The 23,447-nt window shown below is 34.9% G+C and overlaps 1 protein-coding gene and 1 non-coding gene across 4 annotated transcripts in view; both read left to right on the top strand.

Annotated features, from left to right (window-relative positions):
- Positions 1 to 23,447, top strand: part of SAMD12 (sterile alpha motif domain containing 12) — a 506,789-nt gene that overhangs the window by 285,917 nt on the left and 197,425 nt on the right. For all 3 annotated transcript variants that reach the window (XM_074201409.1, XM_074201408.1, XM_074201407.1), the window contains exon 4: positions 15,690 to 15,830. In XM_074201409.1, coding sequence (XP_074057510.1) covers positions 15,690 to 15,830 — 141 coding nt within the window. The remainder of the gene's footprint in view (positions 1 to 15,689; positions 15,831 to 23,447) is intronic.
- LOC141503694 (U6 spliceosomal RNA) lies at positions 12,872 to 12,980 on the top strand. The gene has a single exon (XR_012473025.1). It is a non-coding gene; the product is annotated as a U6 spliceosomal RNA (small nuclear RNA).

Here is a 23,447-nt window from a genome sequence, read left to right as displayed (position 1 = left end):
TCATTTCAATGAAAAATTATATTGCAAGAGAGATGGCTGATGGTATAAAACTAACTTTGGAACATAGAAGGCCTTTTTTTAAAATAAATATTCATGTCCTTCTTCTTGATTCACACTTGGTGTGTGATTCTGAGCAAGTTTTTTAACCACAAAATGCTATAAACTATTCTTTGGGGCTATAAAAGAAAGTATCCACCTGCATTTTTAGTTTTTTCAGATGATAATTTGCTGTATCAATGAAACAGCTGTTTCTCCAACTGCTACAGCATAGCTCTTGCAGTTCATATTATTTCAATGTGTAACTATATGTATATATATATATATGTGTGTGTGTGTGTATTTATATGCTAACATGCATTTATGCATATTCCATAAACATTTATATCCTATGTTCATGCTTATACATATAGTATTATGTATATGTTCATGTAACCATGCTTACAATTTGTCCTTTTTTTAGTCATTCTATGTACCTACTTTTAATCACCCCCCAAATAAATTTACTGTTCTGATTAAACCTTCCTACAAATACATGATTCCAAACTGTTTTAGAATTGTAACACCTTGTATTTGTATGATTTACTAACACCCACTTCTCTTCAGTCACCAGAAATACAATATGGTGTTTATTTATTTATGTTCAATTAAAGTTAATTAGAATTCATTTTGTTTAAAATTTTTACATACAAGTGTATTATAGCCTTTGAGATAATTGGAATAACCTTAGAGTAATGATACTTGGATGAATCTATAATTTTGTTAGTGTGGTTATTCCCTCCATTCATGAATCTTGTCCACACCTTCTTATTTTTACATTTCTTATTCATGATTTTTTGCTAAATCTCTCAAAGAAGATTATCACCAGGGCATGACAAATTTTACTGTTCTTTTTTCATATCTCTTCTCTTGGGTGCCTGTATAGTCCTTGTGTTATACATTTTTTAACTTCTTTTCTTAACCAACCCACCTCCTCTTGCAATAATTCATTCTCTCCAGTGTCCCACCTTATTAGGTCACAGAGTTAAAACTAGAAATCACTGAGTGCTAATGCAATCACAGGTTGCATTAGATTAATTTGTGCTCATAATGCTATACAAATGTTTTAAGTGCTTTTCATATCTATATGGTCTATCTTCTCAATTAAACTACATAGTTTCCCTTATTCATCACAAATTTTTCTCATTATAGTTTTCTTACAGGTCAGCAGAAGCCACAGACAATATACAAAGGCCAACAGATGACGTGGGAAAAGTTTAGAAACTCAGACATATTTAATATATGTGTATACATACATATATGTATATATAGAAAGTATTGTATAATATCAATATATTTTACCTTTTAATAATACAATAATTTAGACTTATTTTCTGGTACAAAGGGAGGGCCCCAAAATTTTACATGTGTTTTCCAGATTGTGGAGGTGCTATGCCTCTAACCCTGACAGGTGTGGAAGGGATAGCTGTAATCTTATCAAGAGTAAACATCACAGATTCTCTTTTCTTGACCACAAGCAGGTGCTCTGTATACAGATGGCATTAAAAAATCATTAACAATTTTTTTCTACATGTCCATTGCCAGTAAATAACTAAACATTTACTAAGTGCCTATAATATGCTCGGGATACAAAGAAATGAAAAAGACAACCCTTGCCCTCAGGGAGCTCAAGATTCATTTTTGTGACAGAAAATTTCTCTGAGGACAAAAATATTTCTCATGCAATCCTCCAAGCTCTTTGCAATGGAATATTATTTCATTTCTCAGTGTCTATCTGCCATAATCCTGATCCAGCTATATAAATGATGTCCTTTAATTCACTTGAAAAACCAATAGTGTCTTTATTTTAATCAGAGAATTAATGGAAAAAATAAATGAATCAAAATGACTACATAAAGGATCAAGAAGCTAGTAGGCTCAAGGATACAAAAATTATTTTTATATAAATTCCCATAAGTCTCTGCCTTCAAAGGAGTTTATGGTCATGTGCAAATAATTATAATATAAAGCAGAGTGTGATTAGGGCAGAGTATGGTCCCAGAAAGAATAGACTAGAAAAAATTTGAATGGGGGCATAGCACTTTTAGTTTGGGGCTGCCTGGTAAGGATTCATGGATGAGATTACATTTTGGAAAAGAAAGAAGGATTTTAGTATACAAAGATAATTAATTTTTAAAGTAAATAAATCTACTAATGGGGGTCATAAGACATAAAATTTTAGAGAACACAGGACTCTCTGGGGTGAAGAAGTACATGGAAAATAGTTTTTAAAATATCGATTTCACTTTGGAATTTTTCTGACGTATTGCATGTTTTAGGAGTCATTGATTCAAATGAAATCTTGTGCATAAACCAGCTTGTCTAACCTTTAATCTTGTCGACATATGAACTTCTATCTGTTTTTGGCTGTTGTGTTTATGAGTAGGATAACTGGGGAGAGGAGGGTTGCCAATGGCCATGTAATGCGCTTCTCTGTAATTAATAAAACAACAAGATGCCTAATGCCCGCTGGGCTGCCCACCTAGTGACATTAGATTAATAGGGAAAAGAAAAACAACAATGCATCCAATTACGGATAAATAAAATCAAAGGTATTTCAGTGCTTGATCTACCCATCAAAAGCTGAGAAGGCCTTGAAGGTTGTTTATGGTATCATAAATCTTTGAGAGAGAGCCTACATTATGTTATAATCAAATTTTGTTTTAAAAACAATCTGCTCAGTGTTTCAAGAAAAGAATATTAAAGGAAAAAGACAACAGGGAAGTCCTTTGTAAAAACAAATTGTTATTGTTTCCTACCAGGTCTGTCTTGGTAAATGTACATTCAGCTAGGAACATGGATTTTTAGTCTATATTGAACTAATTTACTGATTAAGAGCTATGTAGTCCCTCCAGAGAGGGCTAAGAATTATTCATAAGCACATTTTTCAGACCTTTAGAGGGGCATTTATAATATGATTTCTTACTGATTTTATATTTCATATGGGAACTCACATTATTCCTATTTCCTCCTATAAACATCAACTCCTAAATATTTTCATATAATAATCTGAACTTATCTAATAGGCTTTTACCCAAGATTGGTAAAGAATCATTGCATCTGTTCCTATCAGGCCAGTAAATAACTGACTGGAACCACAGTATAAGTAACAATAACCTCTTTTCCTTCTCTGCACTGAATAAAGGTGCTCTAGTGAAAGGATAAACATTTCTAAATAGGATGAAGTAAGTACCTAAGTGTTGGCTCCATTGAAATGCTGTCAGGTAAGAGAAAATAGAGATGTATTGGTTTTGGAAGATTCCTCAGGCATCGTTGCCAGGAACTGTGGTGATGACCTGGCTGACCTTGCAGTCCTTTCTAGGTCTGGTGTTTGGTGATCAGCTGGTATCTTTAGGTCTCCAGACTTTGTATTAGCAATTTCTAAACTAGATTGATCTTTAGCTCATCTGTAGACAACAATTAGCAAGGTGCCAGGAAGGAATAATTTCCCCTTCTAAAATTGTTAGGTTTCTCAGTTACTTTTATTCAATTCATTTCAACAAAGATGTTTTCAGTACCTGCTATTTAGAAGAGACTATGGTAGATTCTAGGGCTACAACAGCAACAAAATTGACCCTGCCCTCAAGGAGCTGACCATCTACCAGAGGTTTACAATGAAATGAAATTTACCTGATTCCCAGATTCCCAAATTCCCAGATTCCTTGCTTCCTTTGTCTCTGTTCCACTGGAAAGGATGGTAGAGATAAGTAAATACAAGATAATTTGAGGAGGGCATGAACACAGACAGCAAAGGAAAGGGAAAATGAGGGATAACTTTAAGTAGGTGGCACCTGAGCAGAGTTGAAAAGGAAAAGAACAAGAGGCTGGCCACGAGGAAGAAATATATTCTGGACATGGAAACATGTTCAATGCAAAGAAGCAGGAAATTGCATATCAGCTTTGGGGAAAGAACTAGCTTGAAGTAGAATAAGGTGCAATGATGCTGGACAGGTAGTTGGGAGACAGATTGTAGAGAGCCTTAAGTGTTGTTTTTATTTTATCCTAGAGGCAAAGGGAAGGAAAAGAAACAGAAATGGTCAGTCAGACCCTTCCTGCACTTAACAGTACCATTTTTGACAGCTATGTCTAAAGCAGGGGTGAGGAACCTTTTTTCAACCAAGGACCATTGGGATATTTATAACATCATTCATTTGGTCAAACAATTAACTAATTCATCTCTAAAAAGCTACTAGATTTATTGAATTTTGAATCTCACCTACAGTTGCCTTGGCAATGCCAGACCGTGAGGGCTGACCCTGGTCTAAAGGATAGATTGGAGAAAGAAGAGACTGGGGAAAGCAATTAAGAGACTATTAAATTTTTTAAAAATATATTAAACTAAGCATAGTCCTGAAAAAGAGTTGTGAAACTGTAACTCTGTCCTTTCCTCCTATGCAAGTGATAGCCTCTGGGTATAGAATTTTACCTTGAGGCAGCTAGGTGGACCTGAAGTTATGAAGCCTGAATTCAAATTTAGCCTCAGATAATAATTGTGTAACCCTGAGCAAGACACTTAACTTCTTCCTGCCTTGGTTTCCCCATCTGAAAAATGAAGATAATAATAGTACCTACCTCACAAGTTGGTTATAATGAGAAAATGAGAAAATATTTGTAAAGCCTATGCAAATCTTAATGCACAATATAAATTCAAGCTACTAATGACTTGATAATATCAGACAAATGATGTGCTAGTTTTACTGAATTACTTTTTCCTCTGTTTTTTATTCTTTATTAATACTAAATAAAGCAGTTTATTCTTTATTAATACTAAATGCTCTTAGTATTTACATAGCAGTTTAAGGTTTGCAAAATGCTCTACAGATATTATCTCATTTTTATCTTTACAAAAACAATCTATTTACAGATGAGGAAACTGAGGTAGGCAAATTCATTGACATGCCCAGCATCTCACACTTCAACTACCATGGGCTCTGCTTTATTGATATGAATGAGAAATCAAGTGCTTGCCCCAGAAGCAATCAAGTGCTTGCCCTTTTTATACCTGATTATGGTCACAGAAGCTGAAGGTTGGAAAAAACCTCAAAGACTGTTACTTACAATCTCATCTTTAGCAGGAGTTCTTTCTATAGCACCTCTGCCAAGGGGCCATCCAGCCTCATCTGGTAAAAGAGAAGCCCTTGCCTCTCAGGGCAACAGTTATGCTTAGTAGAATGCCCCCCCCCCAATTATATCAAACTTAAAACTGTGTTTCTTGACTTTCCAAGTGTTGCTTATTGTTGGACTCTCCAGAACCAAGTAGAACAAGTCTAATCCCTATTTTGTCTGACAGGGTACCTTCTAATAACTGAAGAGTGCAATGGGAATTACCTCAAAGTATTCTTTTCACCAAACTTCTAAAATAAACTTCTGTGTATGTGTGTCTGTCTCTCTATCTGTCACTTTCTATCTCTCTTTCTCTGTCTTTCACTTTTTCTCTCTCTCCTCTTCCCCCCCCCGTTTCCCATCTTTTTTTCCCTTCTTGCCCCCCCCACCTTGGTTTTATATATATATATATATATATATATATATATATATATATATATATATATATATATATCAGAAAAATGCAGCGTCCTGTCAGATTCAGTTTCCCTACTTTTGCCATCATGCTTCTCTGATAAGTTCCAATCAATGACAAAGACAATATTGTAATAATATTCACATTTTGTTTTCACTTTACATGTGAAATTTTCTTTTTTTATAGTCAATGAAAAATTTCATAAATCTGCTTTAATGCTCAAGCTTAGAATCACAGCCAAGCCCTAGTCTCCTGTACAAAGCAACACATATCTCTTGCCACTAAACATATTCCTGTCCATCTTTATCTTTCTCGAACTGACCTCACTTTTTCCAATTTTTTTTTTACTCAACCAGATGAGTAACTACTTGGAGTTGCTACTGAGGCTGAGAAGTAGGGCATCTGGCCACAACCAGAGGAAAAAACAGAGGTGCCATTCAATACCTATTACATAAGTCTTAGATAAGGAGTATAATGTACAGTAATGTCAGATTCAAATAGAAATGGGGATCCCTATGAGGTATAGACTCAGAAAACCACATATCAGCACCGTCTGTATCCTCTTGTGTTTTATTTTGTTAAATATTTACCAATTGCATTTCAATCTGGTTTGGATTACCATGAAGGATGCATAAGGCTATGTATTTGACATTTGGTATGGTAGTTGTGAAATCAGAAAACCTTGGATTCAAATCCCATATTTGAAACTTACTGTGCAGCCACAGGCAATCACTTTAACTCTCCCCAGTCAGTTTCTTCATCTATAAAATGTTATTTAACCCAAGTCTCAAAACTTGGTATAGGACTCTCCTCATTAGTAAATATTAATGCCTTATCCCTGAATGAGGGGCTGTGTAGAACTGGTAAAAAGGGTAGAGAAAAGAAATCTTTGGGCTCTTGAGACTTAGACTTCTGGTTTCTGGCTTGAGAGAGAAGATGGATGGTGCCAAGTCCACTTAAGGTTGCTGAAGGGAGAAAAGAGACTGGGCAAAAGCTAATATGAGATGAGTTGGCAGTCTTCATCATGTTCCTATCCCCAGTTTGCTACTAGATTCTTTGAAGAATTTCCCCTTTGAGTAAGAACTGAAACTTTCTGTCTCAATTGAGATGAGTTATCTTGCTCCCAGTAGGAGAGCTCCTTTAGTCTATATTGTCTGGTATGTATTCTCCTATGTTTAGTTTCTCAGATTTCTGTTTTGCTGTTGACATAGATAGATGGGTTTCTTTCCTACTTGTTCTATATGTTCATTGTAGAACTATCATTTAATGGAAAGGGAGTCAAGATATAAAACTTGAGGGGTCGACTAGGTGGCATAGAGCACCGGCCCTGGAGTCAGGAGTACCTGAGTTCAAATCTGACCTCAGACACTTAATTACCTAGCTGTGTGGCCTTGGGCAAGCCACTTAACCCCATCGCCTTGCAAAAAAATGCCCCCCAAAAACAAAACCAAACAAAATGATATAAAACTTGAGCTCCTTTCAAAATTGAGAAATGCTAGAAAGGATGTGGAAAAATTGGTATCCTGATGTACTATAGGTGGAGTTGTGAATTAGTCCAACCATTATGGAGAACAATTTGAAATTATACCTAAAGGGCTATTAAGTAGGTGTGTATCTCAAAGAGATTTAAAAAAAAAGACTTGTGTAAACAAAAATATCTATAACAGCTCTTTCTGTAGTAACAAAGAATTGGAAATTGAGGGTATGACCTCAAGTGAAGAATGATAGAACAAGTTTTGGTATATGGCTGTGATTGAATTCTATTTTGCTATTAGAAATAATGAACAGGATAGTTCAGAAAATCCCTGGAAGGACTTATATAAATTTAGATAGAGTGAAGTGAGTAAAATCAGGAGAACCTTGTATATAGTAGTATTTCTAGCAGGATCAACTGTGAAAGATTAACTACTTTTAATCAATACAATAATCCAAGACAATTCTAAAGAACTCAGAATAAAAAAAATTCTGTCTACATCCAGAAAGAGAATTGGTCATTGAAACGCACTTTTTTCACTTAGTTTATTATTCTTGGGTTTTTTTGCAACATGGCTAAAATGAAAATGTTTTTCATGACTTCACATGTATAATTGGTATCATATTGTTTACTTTTTCTATGAGGGGGAGGGAAGAGAATTCAAAACTCAATTTTTTTCAAATAATGTTAAAATAAATTTTTAAAAAATAAGGTAAAAAGTTAAAAAATTATAACTGGAAAAGATATCCTTCTTTCTCTATTAAGAAATGGCTATAAAAATTAGATTGAATCTAAAAATTATATCCCCCTGGAGACTTAATATTTAAGGGATCAGATAGTCATAGTTTAGCCCTGTAACCTACCATTTGAGGAAAGTATAGTGACCAATCCCATTTTTCCCTTGGAGAAGGATCAGAGGAGATGCTATAGGTATCTATTCTGCCTCCTGCATGCCACATCCCATGCCATATGTGAGGAACGATCTCACTACATTTGTGATCATTTTAATGCCCTTCACATAGGGTAGTTGGGATAATATTTGTAAAGTCCTTAACAAATTTTAAAGTTTTTTTATAATGTCAGTTGTAATTATTATTCATTGGGATAAGGAATTCCCAGGTGTGGACACTCTCTTGATCAGTGTAGGTGAGCCCATTCTCTCAACTTAAAGTCTCAGAGAGTTGCCTAGGGCACTGAAAGGTTTACGACTTAAGTAAATATCCAGTATGAAAGTGTCAGAGATGAAACTAAATTTTAAACTGTTTAAGATTATCTAGATCTCCCTGGCTTTTGGGCTTGGTTCCTACCTGTTTTGTCATCTATTGGAATTGTATTTAGCATATTTGTACCAACTCTATGTAAAAAAAAAAAAGAAAGAAAATTGCCAAATTAAGTTTTACTTTCTCTCCTATTAGGGAGTTTACAATCTATTAAATTAATGACATTTAGTAAAAAGCTCAATACATAATAAGTTCATAATAATACTTGACTAACCTGCTGACTCTGAAAATCCAGAGCCAGAAGGACCTTCAGCAGGTCATCCAGTTTATTGATGCTCTTTACTTGATGTCAAAATCTCAAAATCAGATCTTCCAAGTTTCCAAGATATGACTACACTTGTATTTATTTGGTTATGGATTAATAAAGTAAATGTGATGTTTGTCTTCCCTTTATGTTTTCCCCTTAACTGGAAAACTTTTCCTTCTCATTCTACCTAGTCAGTTTTCCCAGATCCTTCCAGGACCAAAGGTTCACTTCTTAGAGGAAATTTCCCTTATTAATCAGCCCAATCCTTAATTGATGGAAGCTCCCTAGTCTCTAAATTTATAAATTCTCAGGATCCACACCATGTAATTTAGCACAATACAAAATTCATTTTTCCAAGCATGCTAATGTTCTCTTCTCATGTTTAATAAACCGTGAACTCCTCAATGGCAGGAACTACATCTTAAGCTTTCTCTATAACCCTTACTACACTTACCCCAGTGCACAAACCATATCCATAATAGGGACCTAATAATTACTTGTTGATCTGATATCATTTTCCAGATATTACAGATATGGGCTGAAGAACCCTACCCCACCACCAGGAAAGTTGTCTATTAACTAGAAATGAAAACTACTTTTTTTATATAAAAATATGTCATCTAAGATAGATGGGAATTAATTTTCCTCTTAAAGTCTCCAAAGTGACAATCCCATAGGCTCCCAACAATTTTTGTTCAAAGAATTCCTTTCAACAGCAACAACAGAAAATGTTATGAATATAACTTAATATGTGACTCATAATATTCTTTGCAGTTATTTACTTTGAAATTTTTGCTATGAAAGAATTATTAGTCCAAATTTATTGAACAACATTCATATAATAATGTTGTTAGACTCTAGCTAAGGGTGCAGTAAGAAGAATCAAGAAGATTCATAATCTAGTAAAATTCCTTAATCACATTGCACCTCAGATTTTCCAACTATAAAATGGGGGAAAAATAAATTTCTACTTTCATGAAACCTGAAAAAAAAGAATCTTGAATAGCACTGTATGACATATGAGGCATGTACATTGATGCCAGAAATAGTTCCATGTGAATCTGTTAAATGGACAGAAATATACAAGTACATTTGTTTTTCAATCATGTTGGACTCTTTGTGACCCTATTGGAGTTTTTTCTTGGCAGAATATTAGAGTGGTTTGCCATTTCCTTCTCCAGTTTATTTTACAGATGAAGAACTGAGGCAAACAGGTTTAAGTGTCTGAAGTGGATTTTAATTCATGAAGATAATTCTTTCCATAAACAAAAATATTCCTAATCTACTCTGCTATTGATGTGTTTCTCAGTACTACTGACCAGTCTGTGCTGAGTGATATCACCATAGTGATCAGTCACCTAGTCACTCCTGCATGAAGGAAATGTGTTTGTGAGATGAATGAGTTTAGGGTATAGTTTAGGGTCCTGGAATGGAGTGGTAAAGTTTATTGGCCCATACCGGGATCAAACTTATAACCTTGATCTCATTAGCACCATGTTCTAGCCCAGTGAACTAACCAGCCTTTCTCTATAATAGAGGTCATGGATCTGACCTGACTCACAGTAGTCACCTGTGGGAGTGGATGCCTGCCAACAGCTCAGAAAAGAAAGGTGAAGGGATGCCTTCTAAAAATTAAAATGGCCAAGGGACTTGAGATCATCCAACAACAGGAATGCTTTTTTAAGCAGCATTGGAAAATTCAGAATATAAAGTACATCCATTTCTTGTTTATTCAGACCCCAGTCCTCTCCTTTGAGGAGAACACAGATTCTGATGATTGCTATCAGTAGTAGTGGTGGTGGTAGTAGTAGTAATAGTAGTAGTAGTAGTAGTAGTAGTAGTAGTAGTAGTAGTAGTAGTAGTAGTAGTAAAGTATAATACTGATATTTAGAATTTTTAATAGCTTTTTAAATTTTACATGATTGTCTCATGTAATCTTCAAAACAACCCTGCAAAGTAGGGTTTTTACATGCAAGAAAACTGAAGTATAAGTAACTAGAGAAATGGGAGGGCATAGACACAAGGAGATGTTTTCCAGGAAATTTAGGAAAGTGACTTGCCTATTATTCAGTCATATCAGACTCTTCTGACCTTGTTACTGGAGTGGTTTGCCATTTTCTTCTCTGGTTCATTTTATAGAGGAGGAAACTGGGTAAAACAGAATTAAGTTATTCGTCCATGGCCTGAGACTAGCTTTGATCTCTAGAAGATGATTCTTCCTTACTCCAAGTCTATCCATTGTCCCACCTAGCTGCCCTTAATGACTTGCCTAGGGATCCACAGTTAGTAAGTACTTGACATAGGATTCAAATTCAGGTCTTCTGGTGCTAAATAAGTCAGTTCTATTTGACCAGTTCTTTGTTCAATACTATGTCTACTAGAGCCTAAAGAAAGATATGGAATTCATATGAGTAATCTTACAAAAAGTTTATTGTCAAGAGTTTTAATTGAAGGGGGCTTATAATATTGGCTAAATTAATTTTCTTTAAAATTCTTGGTTTTCATAGACATGTTGATATATTGTTGATAAAGTAATGAAACCACTATAGATACCAATTTTGATTTATACAAGAAAAATAACTAAGCTGTCTTTATCTTTTTACAAAGTATAAATCCCAAAAGAGTGAAAGACAAATAAAATCATAGAGCCAAATATCTGTAGCAGTATTTTAAAAAAATAAATTTTCATTGATATTTTCTGTTTCTTTCATCACCAGAGTATCCTACATATGCTTCCCTTTCATCATCAGAGCATCCTACATATGCACAGAAAGTCATCCCATATAACAAATAATATTTTTTGGAAAGCAATAAAGAGTTGAGAGAAATTAGCTCAGTTAATTGATTGAAAAAGGTCTGAAAACATACAATGTTAGTAAAGCCTGTAGACCTCCAACCTCTATGAAGGGGTAGGTTGGTTTCTCATATCTCTTCATTTGAGGTCACTTAATCTTTATAACTTTTAATTTTTTATTTTTAATTTTTGATTCATCATAGCTTTTTTTTTCCATTTAAATTATTGTAGTTACTATGCATATTATTATCTTGGCTCTGCTTACTTCACTCTGCATTAGTTTATACAGATTTTTCCATGCTTCTATGTATTCATTACACACATCATTTACAATTATTATCTCATTTAAGCTTTGCAACAACCCTGGAAGGTAAATGTTATTTTTATTTTAGTGGCTTTCCCAGGGTCACACAGCTAGTGTCTGAGGCAAGATTTAAGCTTGTTTCTTCCTGACTCCAGGCCAAGCACTCTTATCTACTATGCCAGCTAGGACTGCCCCATGGCAGGACCTTTACCCAGCATATCACTGATCATGCAGCCTACCACTGATCTCTAGCCTGTCTTGTTGACATTTTTTCTCTGCATTTGCCTGGAAATTTTCTCCCCGTGTCTATGCCTTCCCATTTCTCCAAATTCCAGTCATCCCAAGAGAGTCTAACACCCCCCCCCCAAATTCAGGACAAGTATATTTTTGAAGTATTAAATTCCCTTGACAATGATTTCGTTCCCTTTCTTTCACCCATAGTTCTTAACTCATGAGAACATTCATCAATGGAATTCCTTCCTACCACTTCACAGTAATCTCTCCTTCCTAAGTCTCTCCTTTTTAGATTTCTCCCTTCTTTCTCACTCTCTCTGCCTGATCTTTCTAAGACTCCAAAGATCATGTTCCCCTCATTGCAAGCTCTTGATTTGACCCTGGTACATCATTCACTCTTCTCATTTTCCATCCTCCCTTTTTTTTTGAACCTTCCCATGTTCTAATGCAGTCCTAGAAAAGAAGTTTTGTCTACTGTACCCTCTGTCTGCTTCTTCACTGGTAATTCACTTGATTTCCACCTTCATCCCAGTATCCTTGTGTACATTTAGAAAGAAATCTCTTACTGGTTACTCCCTTGTCACTCTTTTACTGTTGCTATCAGAGATATACACACCTACTGAGTTTCTATTGTTTGGGGTGTTTTTCATCATTCTTCCTAAAAAAACTTTCAAAAATCTTCATTCTTACTGAATGTCCATCTTTTGTTCTGTTAAGCTCAGAGTTGCAGGATAGATTACCCTGAATGCCATTTTTTTCAGAACATATTATTTCATTTCCTTTTACTTTTTTTGATGGGTATAGAATAGAGATGCATTATTCAAATATCTTTTCTCTCCTTATGGCTTTCAGAATTTATTTCTGAATTGAATTGTTAAAGTTAACCACTATGTTTCTTGGAGTTTGCAGTCTTGGGTTTTATTCTGGAGATGGTCTGTGAATTCTTTCAGTTGAAATTTCATTTTCCATTTGTAGTAGTTCTGGGTGTTTGCTTCAGCAGCACATATACTAAAACTGGAATGATACAGAGAAGATTAACATGGCCCCTGCATGAGGATGACAACAAATTCATGAAGTAGTTCTGGGCAGTTTTCTTCTATTATTTCCTTCATTATGGTATTAAGGGGTTTTTTTCTTGTTGTTGTCATATTCTTCTTGGGGACTGATAATCCTTCTTGTCTACAAATTTTGTCTTCGGGTAAGTATGCTTTGCCAACATGGTGAGGATATTTTCTTATAATATTATTGTTTTTTGCTTCTCTTATTGTTGGTTATACTTTAGTTCTGTATATTTACATTCCTAATTTATTATTTTTACTTTTATTTCCTTGGTCAAGCTTACTATTTCAGTTTTTCTATCTGCTCAATTTTGTTGTGCAGGAAATAAATTCTTCACTCAAAATTCTCATTTCTCTTTTAAACCACTTAAGAATAGTATGTGGTGGTTGTAAGTTCTCCTCAAATTTCCATGGTTTACTATCTCATGTTGAATCACACCCACCCCCTTATTTTTTGCAGTATTTTTTCATAGTTGCTTGACCTCAAGTACTACATCTGGAGCCATGTTTCCTTCTGTTGTCATTGGTTTTTCCTATTGATTTACCTTTTTCGTGTTCAAGATTTTTGAGGGTTTTTTCCCTTCCTGAAATTTTTGGTACTTTCAGCCCCTTCCCCGTCCCCCCATCGATTTCCTTATCACTCCCTTCCTGACTCTCTCCCTTCTGATTATGGTTTCTGCTTTCTGGGAAAAACTCAAAAACATCTCTTCCTCCTCCCATAATGAGAATTTGATGATTCACCAGCCTACACCTCATCTGTCCCAAGTGACTTTTGGTTGGTCAGACCTGGCCCCAGCTGAATATTGTGCTTTCCCCCAGTTATATACTGTGCTTTCACCCCCCCAGACTTGATAGAGTGCTGAACCATATCCTGTCCTGCTTTCCTACTTCATTGCTTCCTCAGGTCTCTGGCTCAGCACCAGCAGAGCCTACTTTCCCCTGGAATAGGGAAGCCTTGGCAGGCTTTTGTCCTTGGAGTACTGTGGCCAACCTGGCTGTCAAAGTCTGAGCAAACATCTGCAGCTGGAGTCAGGGTTTCCATGGCAATAGAAAGAAAGAGGAAGAGGGTACAAAAGTGGGTTTTAATGTATGTCTGTGTCACATCCTGTTAGTGCAATTAATAGTGTGGGAGAGGGGTATTAAATGAATTTAAGATTAATTAGCATCAGTTTCTAGATTGAAGGAAAATTCTTTTAGATTTTGGGGGTCCCAGACCATTGAAGCATATTAAGTTTCTTTATCTTTGGTGCATAATTTCTATTTTGAAAAAGTCTGAGATGTTGTAGAGATCAGAGAAAATGTTTAATCCACTGTTTTGTTGCTCATGTAACTCAGTATAAAAAGCTGGAAACAAAGTATGTGCCCATCAGTTTGAGAATGGCTAAATAAACTATGTTATATGAATATGATGGAAATATTAGTATATAATAAAAATTATGAATAACCTGGGAATATGAATTGGTAAAGAAACAAATAATCAGAACCAAAAGTACCATTTATAAAATGACTTTAGCACTCTAAAAGAAAAGTTTTAAAAGAAGTTATATGTTGACTAAATGAAAAGACAGTGAATATCCTTTTGAACAAATAATAAAATATATCTCTTTCCTCAGGATAAAGAAGTGTGGGACTAGTAGGATAAAATATTGTACAAATTGCTATTTCTTATTTTTGGTTTAATTCTTTTTGTCACAAGCTAGATGTTTGATAGACAAAAGATGTCAATAAGATGTTTTGTTTTACTATTTTTCTGTAGATTTCCAGTTTAAATAGCTGGAGTTGAGGAGCTGGAGGAAGATTGGTATATTAGTGCCTATTTGGTGAAGCTGTGAATTAGTATAACCATTTTGGAAAGTAATTTGGAATTATGGAAATCAAGTGATTAAAATTCAGTCTTGGGTTTTATTCTGGAGATGGGCTGTGCAATAAAACCCAAGACTGTAAAAAATAATTAAAATAATTAAAATTGATCCAGGGATTCTGTTACTAAGCTTATATGCAAAGGAAGCCATTGATTGTAATATAGTCTATGTATACACCAAAATATTTATAGCAACATAGAAGATCTGATGGCAAAGTACATTCCATAGACTGGGGAATAGCAAAACATAATGTGTTACTTGCTGTAATGAGATATCACTGTGGCATAAGGAAACATTAAATATGATGAATACAGAGAAGTAAAGAAAAACTTACATGAATTGATGCAGAGTGAAGTAAACAGAGCCAAGGCACCCAATAAATACAACAATGTAAGTGAAAAGGACCAACCATAATCAAAAATTAATATTGCAAAATAAAAAGGAATAAACATGTCACTAAAGAATAGATATGAAAGGATTCTAGTATCTCATCCTTTTGCAGAGGTGGGAGATCTATGAGTGAGGAATATTATATATATTTTCATACTTTTATATATATTTATTGATTTTGCTTATTTATATATCTCTCTTTTCTTTGTTATATAGAATAGCCTTCTGGGAAGGAAGAAGAGATGGCATGCTTAGAGAAGGTTTGGAGACAAATAAGCAATAAACTATCAATAAAAACTATTTTAAAAAAATATATAACTTTGCACCATCCAGGCTTCTTAACCCCCCTCCTTCCAGGAGTAACAGAAAGAGCTTTATTTCATAATTCCTTAGCAGGATCCAAAATCCAGGCCCCCAGACTCTAATCAAAAATAACAGAAAGACATTTGTGAAGAACCTTCAGTAAGAATTATTTGTTTTCTTTTTCCCCAGGACGGGCTCTGCTGAGACTCACTGACAAAAAGCTGGAACGAATGGGAATTGCCCAGGAGAACCTCCGACAGCACATCTTGCAGCAGGTGCTTCAGCTGAAGGTTCGAGAAGAAGTCAGGAACCTTCAGTTACTCACACAAGGTACTCCACTATTTTCTACTGGATGAATTGAAGAGAGGGAGAGGGCGGTAAATAAGATTGTACTTCCAAAAATCCAAAAATGAGAGATGCTTTTTCTCCCTAACAAAAGATCCTTCAGAAGGACCTTCATTATGATCTCAAAGAACTTCTGAAAAATCTTTTTAATAAAACTATATGAAAATTTCCCCCCTAAAAGGGTAGGGAGGTAGAAAAATATGGTTGCAAAATGTCACATACATCTGTGGTTTCTGTGTCTGTCAATCTCCTTAAAGATTTTTCTTTGCTATAAGAAATAAGTACTCTACATGGGGAGAAAATATAAGGAAATCACTAGGGCATTGTAAAAAATCTATAAAGAAAGTATAAAGAAAGCAGTCCCTCATCACCAAACAAAAACTAAAACCAAAGATGGCTCCATCTGAGTCTAAACAGCTAATCTGAAAAAGCTACTTGGAACCATGCCACTTTATTATTTAGGTGCTATTTTTTAGTTTTTTTCTTTGATTTAGTTTATTTCTTTGTTGTAAGAGCTCCAATTGTCTTGGAGACTCTGCCTGGGGCACAAAGATGGTAAGTGACTTCCCTATAGTCACACAAGTAGTGTGGGTCATGGGTGAAGCTTGAACATATTTTCCTGACTCCAAGGCCAACCCTCTTTCTGCTATGGCAATCTGGTATATGTACAAAGTAGATGTGGAATGTTTTACTTGTTGGAAAAGAAGATAAGTAGGAAGAAGGCATTTTAGAAGTCTTTGTTGCTTTGAAAACAGTGGGGAGGGGGAACCCTGTGAAGTCTCTGAAATGGAAAGTCTTTAAAACAAAAGATATCAAAAAAGACCTGTATGTCAGTGTCCTGTCACTCTCAAGAGAAATCCTTAATAGCTTCAATTGTTCTAGAATATTTCAAGTCTCTATAATTGTAGGGTTGTTTCACACTAAAGCTGAAATGTAGACAATACCTTATATTACATTTCAGTACTAAAAAAAAAAAAGAAGAAGAAAAGAAAGATATATTTCCCTCCATGCAGGATACAGGCTGGTAGCCTCACCCAATCTGTGCATCAACCACAGATTGCTCTGACTTTTTGTTTTATTTTAATGGCCATTTTGTGTCATTTCAAATGAAGAGATAATAATAAAATGTGTTTGGAGAGCACTGGGTACGTTTTTCAATCTGCAAAATATTGTGACTGGCTAAGCTATGTACGGTAATGGTATTAGAGAAAACTAGGTCAGCCAAGTCTCGTGGTATACTGAGATTAACTCAATAATAATCCATCTCCCTAGAAGAAAGCTGGCTGCCTGGATGATAACTGTTCTGTAGGGATGTGTTTATACATCAGGTAATCTGAGAATTGTTTCAACTCATTTGATCTATATTGTATAGGCATTTTGTTCCCAGTGACTTTTTGCCAGTGGAGTTATAGGTGGTGTTAAATACACTGTGATTTACAAATAGTCTCTAGAAAGTTTGCTCAGGCCCTTCTTGGGTTTGCACAGACTAGATACTTTGGGTAATATTGAAAGAAGTATTCAAAGAATTTTTGTTTTTTCTTCTATAAGAGAAAATCAATTCATTTTTATTGTGTTCAGTTCTATTTTATTTAGCATCAGCTGTAGATGAAGTACTATGTAAACAATTTGGGGGGAGACTGAGCTTGCATCTTGGTGAAAAGAATGAACCTAGCAGAGTTCATTGAACATACCTCAGGAAATAGTTTTTGTCTAAAGTTACTTTCTGTTAAACTGTGATGTTTCCCTTATAAACTATTTATAGTACCGCTTGCTTTAGATACATTTTCCCTTCCCCAAGCTATTGCTAGAATTTTAAACTTCATATAATTTACATTTTTGAAATGCTGATGTCAAAGTTTGACCTCTTCTTTTTTTTGTAAATACCTATGATTTGGAAAACTGACATCTTTTTTAAATAACAATGACAACAACAATGACAAGAGCAGTTTGCTATATAATAAGTGCTAAATAAATGCTTTGCCACTCATTCATGTAATAATAATAATCATTATTGACACCCATATTTTACAATTTTTGCATACCTTCTCTCTCATTAAAATGCATAGAAATTCTTTTAACTTTCCTTGTATCCCTAGGACTTAGTAGAGTGCTATTACAAATAATAATAGCTTAATGAATATTTGTTGGATGATTGATCAATTGAATGAAATATAGCTTATACTCAGGTAGTATTTCAAGGTTTACAAAATGATTCACTTAACATTTCATTTAAACCTAACAATAAACCTCTGACTTAAGTTACTCTTATTATACCCATTTTATAGATGAGGACACTGGGATTCAGAAATGAACAGACTTGTCCAAGTCATATACTTAATAAACATCTCTATTGAATATATTAAGTTACCATGAATTTAAGTATATTTTATGCAGTCATTACCATTGCCATTTTTCAGTCCTGCCCCACCAGCCTCCAGTTTGGGAGAGGGTGAAGAGGGGAACTCAGATTGATTTTATTGGTATAAGAAATTCTGATAAAGAAGGTCCTACCAATGCATCAGCAACTGTTATGTAATCATCTTGAGAGTTATCTTGAACACTGAGAAGTTAAGTTACCTGCCCAGGGTCACACACTCTCTAAATGTTTAGATTCTTGATTCTAGTTCTTACTGATTTCAAGACCAGTCTTCTTTACTCACTACCTCAGACTGTCTCTCTATTAACATATAAGCATATTTTATATCAAGAAGCTTTTTAAAATTCTGAGTCTTCTTTAAGTAATTTAATTTTTTTTACAAACTTTAAATTGTGTCAGAGTAATAGACTTAAATGCAACAAATAGCATTAAAATATTTAGGGAATTGATTTGGAGTTGAGCACCTTGAAGTTTAATTCCCCTGACTGAATTAATATTTATGTGCTGTGAAAATTAAAGGTGTTGAGGTGTGAACATCTGTAATGAATATTTGATTTTTCTTCCCCATGCACCCTAATCAACAGAAATATTACGCTAAATAAGTACAAAGGTTTCTGACTGTCACTTAGCTGTCAAATAAAGTCTAAATTCCCTGGAAATCCCAAATTCCATCCTCTTGGAAAGCCATTTGTTAATGTGGAGTATCTTCCATCTTCTCAATCAATTAAAATCCTGACCTTTACCTAGTCAAGGATCTTCAGTGGCCCCATTGCTTACAGAATAGAACAAAGAGTCATCAGTTTAACTTTCCAGGGCCTCTACTTTTGCAGCTCTAATCTTTTCAGCATTATCTTTCTGTTCTTGATTATGCAAACTCAAATCTTTCCCACTTTTCCTACAATTGCAAAGAATGAGGTGGCTCTCTCTTTCCCAAAATCTAATTTTTCTGCATGTATCTTGATCCAATTCCTTCCCATCTCCTTCAGGACTTTGCTCCATGATCTCTTCCTGTCAAATGGAACCTTCTTTCTACCTTGAAAAAAATTCTCCAGTTTCTTTTTCACTAAAACAATAACAGCAACAACAATAATGATTCTTACATGGACCCCAAATCATAGTTCTTCCTTGACAACTGCCTCCATCTTTACTTAATTGTACTCCTAGTTTTTCAAACTCTTTATGTCCCAAAATAAATTCATCATTTCTCTCTCCCCTCCCAAACTGACATCTCTGAATAGAACTTTCCCATTTCTACTGATAACACCTCTTTCTTATCAACCAGACTTGAATTCTTGGTCATGTTTCATTCTTCTTTCTAATTCTCTCTTATTAGTTATGCTCTCCCTCCCTGCAAATTATTCTGACTTTATTCTGTATTTATGTTGCATAAACTTCTCTCTTCTGTATGTTATTTCTCCCAATATTTTGTAAGGTTAAGGTTTATTTGGGTTTTTTCTTTGAATAATACTGAGTGCCTGGCACATGGACACTTAATAAATACTTATTTTTGATGTTCAGTCATTTGCCTTTCTATTTCTCTCCTGTTACTTGACACACCACTGCCAAGTTAAATACCATATCATCTCTCACCTGGATTATCCACATACCCTTCTAATTATTCTTTCTGCCTCTACCTTCTCCCTTATTACATTATTCGATCCTTCATATGATTGCTGAGCTACTCTTCCCAATTCAGAGCTCTGCCCATGCTCAGAAGTCCTCAGTGGTTCTCCATCAACTCTAGGATAAAATATAAACTGCTTAGCCTAGAATCAAAACCATAAACTATATGGATTCTGTGTTCCTTCCAGTCTTAAGGAAGGGATTAACAACCAACAATACTTATAGAGCACTTTCCTCACAATAATACTGTGAAGTAGGCAGGGTAATATCACTCCCTTAGCTAATAAATGGTGAAATCAAGATTTGAACTTACATTTTATAATTTTACATCTACTGCCCTTTGTGCTACATCACAGCTTGCCCTCGAATGTGCAGAGCCTAGCCACCTTAGTATTCCACAGCTTGAGCATCACATTTTATACCAGATATTTTTCTAACTGACTTTTAGTTGCTTCTCAAAATTGAATCCACTCTCAGAGGATAATAATTTTTCTCTTATTGTTTCAATTCTGCTTTCCAACAGACTTTTAATTGTATGTCTTCTGTGTCCAAGGCACTAGGGGTACAAAAACAAAAATAACAACAACAAAAGCCTCCCTGACCCTCAGGAGCTCACAGTTATTTGGGAATACAAATGTACAAACAGATCATTTGAAAAGGAAGAGAACACTTATAATTCAGGACAATTGGGAAAGGCTTAACCATAAGAAGAAACAGCTGAGCTAAGCCTGGAAGGAAGCTAAGGATTTTAGAAGGCAGCAGCAAAGAGGGACTACATTCCAGTCATGGAGGCAGACGACAAAAATGACAGCCAAGTTCAGGTTATAGCAAGAAAGTCAATTGGACTGGAACAAACAAGACCTGAAGAAGAGTAATGTGAAATAAGTGTGGACACCAGATTGTGACAGGTTTCAAATACCTCACTAAGGAATTTATTTTGTTTTGTTTTCCTATAAATCACAAGGAACAATTGAAGTTTCTTGAAAGTGATAGCTATACATTAAATAATCCCAAGGATATTCAAAACAATATATGTTCTTTAGAGTTAATGATAAAACATTAACTCTGCAAATATCTTGAGCAGTGAAATACACAATTAAATAATTGTGTGGTATTTCTAGGTGCTCCTTGGGGGAAGAGGAATAGTAATTTTTATCTATGAGTGATGTTTGTAGAGGGCAGCTAGCACAGTGAATAGAACACTACCTTTGGAATCAAGAAAATTCATTTTCATGAGTTCAAATCTGGCCTCAGACACTAGCTGTGTTCCTGGGCAAGTCACTTAACCCTGATTTCCTCAATTACCTCATCTGTAAAATGAGCTGGACAAAAAAAAATGACATACCACTCAGTCATATCTTCTAAAAAAACCCCAACTGGGGTCACAAAGAGTCAGATATGACTGAAAAAAGACACAACATTTCAAAATCAGTTAATGTTGTTTTAACAATCAAAGTCATCTAGAGGTACAGTTGCAAACAGTTCAAGAAGTTACATGATATATTCAATTAAACCTGTTTTTCTGTATCAGCTCTCTGGTACTGTCTTTTAAAAAATAACATTCAAATCTCTTGATTTGAGTAAGTGCTTCTCAGATTTTAGATCAAGAGTCCTACTGTAGCTGTAATTCTGAGAAGATCACAGAGACCAGCCCACTTCCAAGTATCTGATTGGCATTGGAAATAATGGTTTGTTGCTTGTAGAAAAAAGATGAAAGATTGCTTCCTTTGCCTTGGATTTCAGAGCTTAAAAGGGAATTCAAAGATCAACCAGGCCCAGTCCAAATTGTGAACTCATCTTCCAGCATGCCCAATATGTGATAATTTAGCCTTTACTTAATTCAAAAAGGTCATTAGTTAACCACTAGTGAGAGAGTTCAATCTGTTCTAAGGTAGATTGCTCTATCTTGAATATGTCTCATTACTAAAAAGTTTTTACATTCATGCAACTGAAATTTATTTTCTTATAACTAAGCAGAATATATAACTAAGCAGAATATATTTAATCTCTCTTTCTTTTTTTCTTTCTTAAATATTTTTACCTCAAAATTACTATCATAACACTCACATTGCATGTTCTCTTCTAATGATTAAACAACTTCAACAATTTGCCTATGGCATGGTAATTGACATATGGCAATCAGTCAGTCAATAAACATATATTAAATGCCTACAAAGTGCTCCACCTTGTTGTGCTAAGCACCAGGTTACAAAAGAAGGCAAAAGACAGAACTGGACATCATATTACAGATAAGGACTCACTGGAGCAAAGAATAATATTACTATTATACCCCTCACCCTAGATTTGGGGCTGCCACATCACATATTATGATAAAGTGAATAGAGCACTGGATCCAAGCCAAACCATAGCACAGCACATGGTTAGTTAGTGGAATATCCAGGAATTATATCTCAGGACTCTGGGTCCCAATCCATTGTTCTTCCCACTCTACAATGATGAAAAAAAAAGTAAGAAAGAAAGAGGAAGGAAGGAAGGAAGGAAGGAAGGAAGGAAGGAAGGAAGGAAGGGGAAGGAAGGAGGGAAGAAGGGAGGAAGGGAGGATTGCCTGGAACCTTTCTGTAGATTTCTACCTCCACTCTTATTTTTCAACCTTTTATTCATGCAACTGCTCTAACTCCCTGACTTTTTTTAAGTAGCATGTCCCAGTATTATTTCCTACATTCTGACCTTTATGGAACTTTCTGGATTGCAACTGCCCATCAACTTTTATATTTTTCTTTTGTTTTCCTTTCATAATGTAAAAGGTGTATATTCGGCATCCTTGCTGGTATAAGCAATTCTCCTGGCAGCTTTGCAGGGTGAAGATACTGCTTTGGCAGATAGCTGCAAATATCTCTTGAGGAAAACTACTCAGTGCAGGAAACATCATTATTATACTTCTACCTTAATCTTGATTTACGAGACAGAAAACATGCCTTAGATAACAGCATGACAATGGTACAAAACTATTTTTGGATTTTTCCAAGTTAGTCCATGTCAGAGAAAATGTTTCCAATGTACTTACTAAGACAGATGCACAATGTATTTAAGGAGCATTATTACCTTATTGACAATGAGTAATATTTGTAGATGCATTGATGTAACTTTGCAACTTGTACTTATCTTTAAGTAATAGAGCTAAAAAATTTGAGTTTTTCTTTCTAGACAAACTGTATATTAAGTGACTATATATGTATATATGTAAAAGTCTAAACTTTAAAACAAATAAAAGAGAATATAGTTATTCTTAGCGTGCCATGATTCATAAGAAAAAAGCACAACAACAACAGCAACAAAAAAAAAAAAAACCAAAGAATAGTACCCAGAGTGTCCCACTGCTCTAGTGATATCCTCACAATGTTGGGAGAGATCAAGGAAGGCCTCTAACCCCATGGATGAACATTCATGACAAAATTTTGAGGAGAACATAAATGGGCAAACACCATGGATAGGTTGCATCCTGAATCACTGAATGGAACTCCCAAATCAGTGAAATCACAAATGTGTTTGAGGAGCTATTTATGTTATTAATAATTATATTATTAATTAAATTCAGTAATGAATTTAAGTGTTAGACTGCTAATTATTCTAATCATTAAAAT

Source organism: Macrotis lagotis, chromosome X (genome assembly GCF_037893015.1).
Source record: "Macrotis lagotis isolate mMagLag1 chromosome X, bilby.v1.9.chrom.fasta, whole genome shotgun sequence".
In the NCBI taxonomy this organism is placed as follows: domain Eukaryota; kingdom Metazoa; phylum Chordata; class Mammalia; order Peramelemorphia; family Peramelidae; genus Macrotis; species Macrotis lagotis.
This window is presented reverse-complemented; position numbering and strand designations above follow the sequence as displayed.